The sequence below is a fragment of the Chinchilla lanigera genome, unplaced genomic scaffold (genome assembly GCF_000276665.1).
Source record: "Chinchilla lanigera isolate Chin_1 unplaced genomic scaffold, ChiLan1.0 scaffold00166, whole genome shotgun sequence".
Taxonomy (NCBI): domain Eukaryota; kingdom Metazoa; phylum Chordata; class Mammalia; order Rodentia; family Chinchillidae; genus Chinchilla; species Chinchilla lanigera.
In genome coordinates, this window is record NW_004955567.1 from 890,579 (window position 1) to 900,578 (window position 10,000).

At 65.6% G+C, this 10,000-nt stretch overlaps 2 protein-coding genes and 1 long non-coding RNA gene across 9 annotated transcripts in view; 1 reads left to right on the forward strand and 2 right to left on the reverse strand.

Annotated features, from left to right (window-relative positions):
- LOC102023404 overlaps positions 1–708 on the reverse strand; it is a 2,794-nt gene extending 2,086 nt beyond the window's left edge. Inside the window, exon 1 of the long non-coding RNA XR_265027.1 lies at positions 367–708. This is a non-coding gene — a long non-coding RNA (uncharacterized LOC102023404). The remainder of the gene's footprint in view (positions 1–366) is intronic.
- Positions 1–1,097, forward strand: part of LOC102023082 (cytochrome c oxidase subunit 6B2) — a gene marked incomplete in the record, with an annotated part of 1,395 nt that extends 298 nt beyond the window's left edge. The window contains 4 exon segments of the mRNA XM_005413321.2: positions 1–168; positions 251–379; positions 716–816; positions 913–1,097. Coding sequence (XP_005413378.1) covers positions 268–379; positions 716–816; positions 913–966 — 267 coding nt within the window.
- Positions 1,098–4,755: 3,658 nt separating this feature from the next.
- Positions 4,756–10,000, reverse strand: part of Suv420h2 (suppressor of variegation 4-20 homolog 2 (Drosophila)) — a 5,907-nt gene continuing 662 nt past the window's right edge. Inside the window, exons 2-10 of one of the 7 annotated variants that reach the window (XM_013509264.1) lie at positions 9,435–9,510; positions 9,054–9,265; positions 8,735–8,918; positions 8,421–8,530; positions 8,103–8,266; positions 7,898–7,917; positions 6,166–6,302; positions 5,883–6,067; positions 4,756–5,787 (exon numbers count right to left, since the gene is read on the reverse strand). In XM_013509264.1, the coding sequence (XP_013364718.1) occupies positions 5,282–5,787; positions 5,883–6,067; positions 6,166–6,302; positions 7,898–7,917; positions 8,103–8,266; positions 8,421–8,530; positions 8,735–8,918; positions 9,054–9,265 (1,518 nt within the window). In that variant the 5' untranslated portion in view covers positions 9,435–9,510 and the 3' untranslated portion in view covers positions 4,756–5,281. Of the gene's footprint in view, positions 5,788–5,882; positions 6,068–6,165; positions 6,303–7,897; positions 7,918–8,102; positions 8,267–8,420; positions 8,531–8,734; positions 8,919–9,053; positions 9,266–9,419; positions 9,535–9,911; positions 9,992–10,000 lie in introns of those variants that run through there. The other 6 variants (XM_013509267.1, XM_013509263.1, XM_013509266.1 and 3 more) reach the window with 6 other exon arrangements.

The following is a 10,000-nucleotide window of genomic DNA, read 5'->3' on the forward strand; positions in this document are numbered from 1 at the left end:
GGGGTGGGGGCTCGCGGTCCAGCTGCGCCCATTGGCCGCCGCTCCGGGGTCCCAGCCAATCCGGCGCGAGGGTCGTGCTGCTCCTGGGAGGAGGGGACCCCAGGCCTCAGCACCAGGCCACCTCGGAGCGGGACAGCCGCTGATCCGCCACGCGAGGACCTCAGCCGGGTGAGGGCAGGGCGGGGCCCAGGGCGGCTAGGCCGGTGCGGGCGGAGGGGACGCCCCAGCACGAGCCCCTCCCGCCCCGCAGGGCTGCCGCCTCTGTGGATGTTGAACGTCGAAAACCAGAAGCCCCCCAAGGGGAAATGGACCACGCCGCCCTTCGACCCCCGCTTCCCCAACCAGAACCAAACCCGTAACTGCTACCAGAACTTCCTGGGTGAGACCCGGGGCGCAGGGCGAGGGTCGCGAGGCCAGAAGCAGAGCACCCCGAGACCCCCGGGACCGTTGGGGTGGGAGGGGGCGGGGCTAGGAGCGGAGGGCGGGGCCCGGCCCGGGAGTGGGGCCGAGTCCTAGGGGGCGGGGCGCGGTGTCGGGGAGGGGTGGGGTCGAGAGAAGGGGCGGGGACTAGGGCAGAATGGGAGGAGCCCAGCCTGCGAGGGAGGAGCCAACCGTAAAAGGGGCGGGGGGCGAGGGGCCGGGGTGGGGCCAGGCCCGGGGAAGGCCTGCTCTGCGGTGGGCGTGGCCTTCCCGACTCCGCCCCCGCTCTCCGCAGACTACCACCGCTGCATGAAGGCGATGAACCGCCGCGGCAAGAGCACGCAGCCCTGCGAGTACTATTTCCGCGTGTACCGCTCGCTGTGCCCCATTAGCTGGGTGAGCGGGCAAGGGGCCCAGGGCTGCCAGGCCGAGGGCGAGGGCGAGGGCGAGTGCTGAGGCTGAGCTGCGACCCCTCCGCTCCTGCCTCCCCAGGTGCAGCGCTGGAACCAGCAGATCCAGGACGGGACCTTTGCAGGCAAAATCTGACCGCCTAGCGCGGTGCCTCCTCCGAGGAAGGCGGCCCGGTGATCGCCATCTCCTCGGCTCCTGGAGTCCCGTCCTGGGCCACCACCTTTACCCAGTCTCTAGGCACAAATAAAGCCATGTGGTTGCCTGTGCGTCTCGATGCCAGGCCGGTGATTCACGGGGTGGGGCGGGGCGGGTCCTGTGCGTCTGCCCCGAGGTGCTCTGATACCAGGTTGGGGGGGGACAGCGACCGCGCCCTCGGGGGTGCTCAGGGCTCTAGGCAGTAAGGTGGGCACCGGCTGGGCAGCCGCGGACCCCAACACCAGCCGCAGGGTTCGGGGTCCCACCCCGCATTCCCTACACCTGCCTGTCGCCCTAGTCTGTACCTGCGACCCAGCATCTCCCTCCTGCCCCGCTGCCCACCCGGCTTCCTATCCAGGCTCTGACACTGCTGCATGTCCGCCGAAACCCATTTTCCTCCCTCTCCTCCCGAAGGGCGTCCTCGGACTCCTCGCCTGCAGGCTTGCCAGTACCCGCAGTCTCTCCACTGCCATCTGTCTGTGACCTGACGCGCATCCTGTGGGACTCTGAGCCCGTCTGACCTATTCCTCCCTTGTTCCACTCCCGCAGCCTCATCACGCTGGGCGCAGGTGTTCCTTGAGCTGTTACCCCTCCCCCTGCCAAAGCCTGACACCGGCCAGAGCCAGCGACTTGCTGCCCAAGGCTGTTGGCTGCCCCGCCCCACCCACCATGACTCTTGGGGGGACCCAGACCACCCGGGCCACCACCTGAGCTCCCTGCAGTCAGGGATCGGAGATGAATCGTGACAGTCCACTGGGGTGCTGGTCAAGCCTGTTTCCCCAGCGGCAAGCCGAGATGGCTTGGAGTCCTGTACCAGGAACAGCAAGGCGGCGGGGACAGGTGGGCAGCAGGAAGGGTCTGTCCCACCCCCGCTCCGTGAGGACCTTTCCACCGCCGCCCATGTCGCTCACCCCCCGACCCAGCCAGGACAGCGCAAGAGGACCGCCCCAGGGATAGCTCCAGCTCCAAAACCCAGTCTCCTAGCTCTGCCTCTGACCGTGAACAGAAAGGTGGAGGACACGGATGTAGAGGGGACCACATGTGGGCACTCAGTATCTCCAGAGCCACAGAGGGGCATTGCTGTGGGAAAGGAAGCCATGCAGGTAGTATCCAGAGCACAGGACACTGCCAAGCCCTGCCCAATCATGGCTACCTCAAAAAAACAAATAGGGCTGGGGATTTAGCTCAGCGGCACAGTGCCTGCCTGGCAAGTGCAAGGTCGTGAGTTCAATTTCCCTGTACCGGAAAAAAAACAAACAAACAAAAGGGAGCGGGGGGGTTTAGCTCAGCGACACAGCACTTGCCTGGCAAGTGGGAGGTCATGAGTTCAATTCTGGGTACTGAAAACAAACAAACAAATCATGGCTACTCATGCCCTCCAGAGTCCAGCACTTGGAATTTATTTTCTCCCGATGGCCAGCGATCCTCCTCCACCCCTCCTCCTTGGGCCCATCATCCTCCCCGCCACTGTCCTGTGCACATAATCTCACATACCCACCCTCCCCTGCCCTGCCTCCTGCCGAGTGGGCTGTCCCACACAGAGGCTGGGGACCCTTCTGCAGCTTCTCAGCCGGCGTCCCCACCTGGGTCCACCTCGGAGGCCCCAGCACCGGCCTGTCTCTCTGCAGCCTCCCAGTACGAGGCCCAGCTGCAGCTCTCCAGCCACACATGCCCGGGCTGGGTACTGGCCGTGTCACTGTCTCACCTCCAATAGAGGACCACACCTGTGCTTCCTAGGGCTGTGGGAGGAGGTGACAGTGCAGGAAGGTGTTGCCCTGTTCTGAGTGTGCAGACTTTGTCTACAGAAACAGCTGGGGCACTCAGAACACCTGTACCCTACTCTGGTGCCCACTTCTATGCTGGGCCTCCAAGGGACTAGGGGTGACCCCATCAACTAGGCCTGTGGCCCCTGGAGGCGTCTGGTCGACCCGCGCTCAGTATAGCGGTCAGAGAGCACCTGAAGGGGAGGAACAGGGTCTGCCGCTTCCTGGGGAGGGGCGAACCCACTTGTGTTCACCTGAGAGCAGCGCTCCTGGCACGCGTTAGCCTGGTTTCCGTGCTTGCGGCTGCTTTCCCATTTTAAGTCCCTTCTGTCTCTGCCTGTGGCTGCCTATCTCCTGATCCCTCCCGCTTCCTGTTCTGCCCAGGGTAATCCCAGGCAGTCACTGCCTCTAGGGACCTAAGCCACCTAGTAAGCTCCTGATGCCAAGTCTGGACTCCACAGAAATGTCCCCCAGGTCCCACCAGCTGGCCAGTGCCAAGGTCAACTCCAGGAGCTTCCCTGTTGTACCCAGTGGTCAACGTAGGAACCCCAGGCAGCTGGGCGGGCTCTACCCACACAGCCAAGGGGCACTGGGCAGGGCACCTCCCTCCCCAGGTAACTACCTGTCCACAGGCAACAGTCCTGGTCATGCTGAACCTCCAAGGGCTGTCCTGTCCTATCCGCACTGCTGCTGGGGAGACCTGTAGCCCCCTCCTTCATTCTGTTTTCTTTTTTTTGTCTTTTTTTTTTTTGGTACTGGGAATCGAACTCATGACCTCAGGCTTGCCAGGCAAGTGCTTATGTCACTGAGCTACATCCCTGGCCCATATTTTTTGTCTTTTTGAGACAGGGTCTCGCTATGCAGTTCCGCCTGCTCTTGAGCTCACTTTGTAGCCCAGGCTGGCCTGGAACTTGCAAGGATCCTACTGCCTCAGCCTCCCAAGTGCTGGGGTTACAGGCGTGCACCACCACACCTGGCCCCTCCTTCATTCTTAATATGGCAAAGAAAAGGAGCAGGCCTCATAGGAATGGCATTATGAGGAGGAATTTTCTCACTGCAAAGGGAATGAAGGCGGCCTATCAGCCAACACATACAGATGAACTTTAAAGTAAAAAGTCACCTGCTCTCATCTCTCCCTCATGCACGGACCACCTGCACCTGCCTGTGTCACAACACTGCCTCGGCTGTCCGGCAGGCTTGCTCCCCGCCAGGCCCGGGGGCCTTGCCCTCCCTGCTCCAGGGTGACCACGTCCAAGCCCCCGGACACACACAGGTGACCGCTGCAGGGCGGAGGGGTCTGAAAACTGCCTGTGACGCTGCACAGGGAGCTGGAGCCCAGGCACTCACTAGCCCTTGGCTGAGAGCTCCCTCCTTGCACCCTCAGCCGGGCTCCAGGGTTGCTGAGAGGGCAGTGGCGGAGCAGGGCACAGACTGCGCAGGAAGACAGGCGCTGCCGCGGCCCAGCACACATGCACACACACGCTTCTGCACACCCAGCTGAGGTGCGGGCCGCTGAGCACACGGAGCCCTCAGGTCCCCATGTGGCCTCAGGCAAGTCACTGCTGCTGGGCTTGTCACCCTGCCTGAAAACAGGGGCCTCTCCTGAGAGAACGGGCCTCACGCAGCGTGGGCACTGACAAGGTTTGAAGCAGGCCTTTGCACTGAGCTGCATACCCAGTCCTTTCTATTTTTTTGAGACAGTCTCCATAATCATTAAATTGCTCAGGCTGGGCTCAAACTTGGGATCCTCCTGCCTCAGGCTCCCGGAGTGCTGGTATTCCGTGGACAGTTTCTGCCTCAGACCCTGCAGTCCTCAGAACCCACGACCCTTCACCCTCCCAAAGCCGCTCACAGCAGCCCCCTGGGCCCAGCCCTGTGCCACCCCTCTCCAGCACAGCTGTGGGTCTGGGTCACCCTCCAGACTGAGGGCCCCCAACACACAAGCCGGATCAAAAAGTCCCAAGGACACTGCTTATAACAAGGTTTTAATAAAATAAAAAGTTCAAGTGGTTTCAATCCCCCAACATACCCCATTCTGGTGTGGCGAGGGGAGGGAGCCCCCCACACCCTAGTAGCACCAGGGATAGCACCATAGAAAGATGAGGTCGCACCCAGCCTCCCTGAGACCCACGGGCAGTGAGGGGGACGTGCCCTGACACCCCCCACCCACTGCCCCCCACGTCGGACAGAGCAAACCCACTCCCCGTCCTGGAGGGCCACCCCTGGTTCTACCTCCTCAAGGCCTGGCTTCTGGGGAGATGCCATGGGGTGTCCCCACCCTCTTATGGCTTTGCTCCCTGGGGAGGGCAGGAGGGGAGAGGGGCTCCTGTAGTCCTGAGGGGGTGCAGCAAGGACAGATAGCAAAGGCCAGGGCTCCCTGCTGGGTCGGGTGGCTCAGGAGACAGCAGTCACAGAGGGGCAGGGGTCAGACCCTGGGGATGGGTAGCTAACCCCTCCTAGGGTGGGAGGGAGGCCCCGCCTCACCTGGCCCATTATAACCCCTCGCTGTTGACATCCAGGTTGATGGAGCCATGGCTCACCACGAGCCGCAGGCGCCTGGGCGGGGAGAAGGAGGCAAAGGCGAGGGCCTGCTTGGGAACGGGGACCGGAGCGAGGATGGGGCCTGTGGTGCCGGTGGGGGCAGGGAAGGCTGGTGGGGCCGGGGCCAGGCGGTTGAGGTCCACACGCACCACGTAAGGCAGCCCGTACCGGCGGGCCCAGTGCCAGTCCTGCTGGGGGGCCCAGCGGGCACGATGGGGCAGCCCCAGGGCCACCAGGGCCTCTGCCCGCAAGCGGCAGTGGGGGCTGCAACCTCCCCAGCGGTGCAGGGAGACCTGAGCCTCACGGAGGGCGGGGGGCACCCGGGCCTGCTGGGGCCGGGGGCGTCGGCGCTTCCGGGGACGGGCTCGTGGCTGGGGCTGGGGCAGCCACTGGAGCCAGAGCGGCAAGCTGTCCAGAGGGGAGATGCAGGCCGGCAGGCGTGGGGGCTGGCAGATAGCTGCAGACGAGACACACAGGTCACGCTGGGTGGGGCTTCCTCTGGAGAGCAGAGGGAGGCTGGAGGAGGGAGGGTCCCCGTGGGGCTGTGCTCACCGCAGAACGCGTCCCAGCGCAAGGGGGACAGGTGGGTGCAGGCCCGTGGGCCCAGCCGGCTCTGCCATCTACTGTCCCGGCCTCGCTGTAGCCGCCGCTTGGTCTCCCGGAATGCGTACTTGTCAGCAGGCTGTGGAGGCAGCTCGGGCTCCCGGGGCCGCAGGCGGAAAGCTCCTTCCCCCTTCCTGGGGGCGGGCGGGAGGGGACGGGGCAGAGCGAGGGCTGGGCCCCCATGCTCCTGGGGCTGCTGGCCCGCCCTCCCCCGCCCTGAGGCCGTGCCCACCTCTCACAGGTGTAGCATTCACAGTGCTCATTCTTCTCACCGAAGAAGCCATCGCCGTAGAAGCACGTCACCTCGTCCCCCGGCTCGATATCCCGAAGTGCCTTCACGCAGGCTGCATTCCCATCTGCGGGCACAAACTAGGGCCGGGCCCACTCAGCACTGGGCCTGGGGTGGGGGCTTCTCTGAGCCCCGCCTGGCCAGGCACCCCAGTCCCCGAGACCCTGAGAAGCACCAACCTGAAGTGGCCGCACTGGCAGGGCCTGCACTCTGCACGCGCTCTGGCTGAGGCCCCTGACTCCAGGGTGAGGGGCCCCCACCTCCCAGCAGCGGTCAGCGCCAGCACCAAGAACTGCTGACTGCCCCCTCCCACACTTGCTTCGGGCTCTGTGGCTGGGCCGAGGTCCACCCCCGACACACCCAGAGCCTCACACCCTGGCACCCTGCCTTGGGCCACCTGCCCTTCCCCGAAGCCTAGGGCCACTCTGCAGCCCAAGCTGTGCCTTCTAGCTCTGCCTTCGGGACCTGTCCCTGGCGGCCACCCCAGGAGTCCCCCTCGGGCTGCCCCCGTGCCTGCACCTGCCTCTACAGTTCCAGTCCTAGAGGGTGTGTGACCTCTTCTATCTGTCCGTCCACTCAAGCCTAACACTCCCCTGAAGCAGCCCTTCACACCTGCGCACCTGCCTGATGACCCGCAGGCCAACTGGCCCACAGCCGCCTGCAGCCCTGTCCTCCTCGTGGGGCAGCCCTACCCGGAGGGAGCTTTCACCGCCTCCAGCTCCATCCCACACCCACCTCTGGGGGCTGCCCCAGCCGGGCCACTCCCTCCCCGCCAGTCCTCCCGTGCTCCAGCTGCAGTGGCCGCCTAGAAACCAAGCCCTCCCATGTCCCCGGCTGGAGCCTCTGTGGCTCCCTGGCCTGACCGTGCCACCCTTGGGCACGCTGGGCCTCGCCACAGCCTGGACCCCTGGAGAGATGTGTCCGGCCTGAACACCCTCTCGCGCTCCGGCTCCCCTTCCACACCGTGGGAGACCTTGCTCCTCCAGCCCTCAGCGTGCCCCTACCGCTTCCTGGCCCCGTGCGCTGCTGTCTGCACTCTGCCTCACCCGGCGTCTGCGAACGGCTCGACACCACCAGGCAGAACCTTTGTGTCCCTCACCCTGCGACCGTCTGCGGGAACCAGGTGCCCACAGCCTGACCTCACACTGCATCTAGGGGCGAGGTCTCACCATGTTCCCGAGAGGAGAAGCCCAGGGTGGGCGGTGCAGCCAGCACTCAAACCTGGTTCTCATCCTGGAGCCTGAGCTCGGGCCGTCTCCCTCCAGCGCTCCCTGCCACACCCGACAAGGCACCTACCGAGACCTGGAGCAGGGCCGGCCCCTCGCTGCCCCTTCCTGCGCGCTCTGTGCCAGCCGCTGTCCCCTGCCCCGCCCCCACTGAGTGTCTATGGGGTCCGGGCTGTGCTTCTTGGGGCTCCCCGGCTGTTTCCCTATACCCGCTGTCACCGCTGTCTGGTTGAGTCCAGGCTCAGATGGGAGACCCTGGCTGCCGGTCTGTCCCCGGGCTACACCTGAGCTGCTCTGGACAGCACCCTGGGCTCCAGGGCCCATCCCAGCCATACACTGCCCGTCCCAGGCCAACGACTGCCAGGACTGGGAACTGCTCTTCACTACCCCAGACGTCCCTCCCGCCCAGGACCCCTTACTGCCCACTGTGCCGAGCCCACAGGTCTCACCTTGCAGTTCGGTTTGCAGTCTGGAGCCAGCGGTGGGGGAGAAGAGAGGCAGTGAGCACAGAGGGCCCAGGGAGCCCTGCAGGGGCCCGGGGGGACGGGAGGGGGAGGGGGAGGGCGGACGGGGGATGGGACAGGGAACAAGGTGAAGACGGGACAGGGACGGGCAGGGTCGGGGTGGGGACGGCCCCCTTACCCCAGGGCTCACCGTGGTTGATGAAGGCGGCAGGGCCGAGCCACAGCTGTGCACTGCGCTTGCGGGTGGAGTACATGATGCTGAAGTCGTTCTCACCGGCCCGCAGCAGGTCCTCGTCGGCCTCCCGCAGCTCAGCGATGCAGCCCACCAGCATCTCCAGCTTCTCGTTCTTCTTCCTACCAGGCGGCAGGACCCAGCGCTCAGTGCCGCCGCCAGGGCTCAATTCCAGGGACCCCTGTGTGACACCGCGCCTGTCCCCCAAGTCCTCCAGGACCATTTCTGCACCCCACCCTGCCCCAGCGCAGCTCCCCGCCCACACAGCCTCTTTACCAAGCGCGGGTGGACACGATCTTGGCCCCGTTGGTCTCCATGGAGTATCGGGTACAGGGCAGGATGGTGAAGCCACTCTCAGGCAGGAAGGCACGGAGGTAGCGAAACACCTGGGGGTAGCGGCTGGGGTGAGGTGAGGGCAGACCGGTGGCGGGGGCCCACTCTCTAGGACTCTGGGAGTGTGGTCTGGGCCTCAAGTTTCCTCCTGGGGCCTGTGTCCTCATCTGACATAGGCAGAGGTCCCTTCTCCACTGTCTCCGGGTCCCCAAGGACACAGTCAGGGGCCAAGGCGTGAGCAGGAAGGGGTCCCTCACGTGGGTCTTGAGGGCAGCCTCCTGCCGCGGGTCCCGGCTCTGGAAGTAGTGGGCCATCCAGCCTCCCAGGGTCAGGGCCTGGTAGGCAGCCTCCAGGTCCCGCTGCCGCAGGAAGGCCTCCAGGGCCGAGCGCAGGTGCTGCTGTCGCCGCAAGGTGGGCACGGGGCTGGGAGAGAGGGCACACCTGGGTCCCAGGGCCTTCTAGGCCCTGCCAACCCCCACCCCACGTGGAGCTGCAGGGAGGGCGGGCCGAGGGGCAGGGTACCAGGGGAGGGGTCCCGGAGCCGCAGCCAGCCGCCTTGGCCCCTGGGCTGCTCACCTGACGTTCATCTTATGGGTGCGGAAGCCGAGGTAGGGGTCGAGGACCAGGCTGGTGGCCAGGTCATCGTTCTCACACAGTTCCCGGGCTGTCACTCTGTCGGGCCCCATGCTGTTCTGTGGACAGCAGGCAGCCTGGGGGCACAGCTGGGCATGGGCCGGAAGGCTCCCACAAGCTGGGCGGCACTCTGCTGGGCCCTGTAGCCTGCACATCTGTAGAGCGGAAGGTAGGGGCAGGCTAAGTTCCCAGGGCTGTGCAGGGCGGTGACTAACAAGTACTCCGGACAGCGGGCAAAGCCCCCACCCTGGCTTGCGTCAGCACCTCCAAACCCCCACCCGCCGCGCAGACACACCCCCCAAAACGCACCAGCACCTCCCTCACCCCTGCACAGCCTCGAAGACCCCACCGAGTGCACCGGGACCGGCCCCGTGGGCCCGGGAAGCTAATTCTCTGGCAGCTGGAGACAACCCACGGCTCAGCGCTGTGGGCCGCGCAGGAGAGCTGGGTCTCGCCCTGGGAAATCGAGGCGCCCGCCCCTCCTGCCCAGCAGCCCCAGGGAGTGGCCGGGAGCCCAGGGTGCAGCCCCAGGCAGCCCGCAGGGGCTGAGGAAGAGGCCCAGCTGGGAGAGACCCCAACACCTGCTCCCTCTCCCAGGAGTCCAGAGGGGGGCTCAGCAGACAGAGTGGGCCAGGTGAGAGGAGAGGGCCGGCGTGGAGTGGCAGGCCAGGTGAAACGGGGAGGAAAGAAGAAGGGGGAAAGAAAAGAAAGCAGTTAAGCAAAATGAGCCCAGGCACAAGCTAGCGTGGACGGAGGGCCGGAGGGCCTGTCCGGGACCCGCAGCACGGCGCCCCGGCCCACCTGCGCCCGCCGAGGGGCGGGTGGGGCCCGGCAAGGAGGGGCGGCGGAGGCATCAGGGCAGCTACATCGCCGGGGGCGCTGCGGGGCAC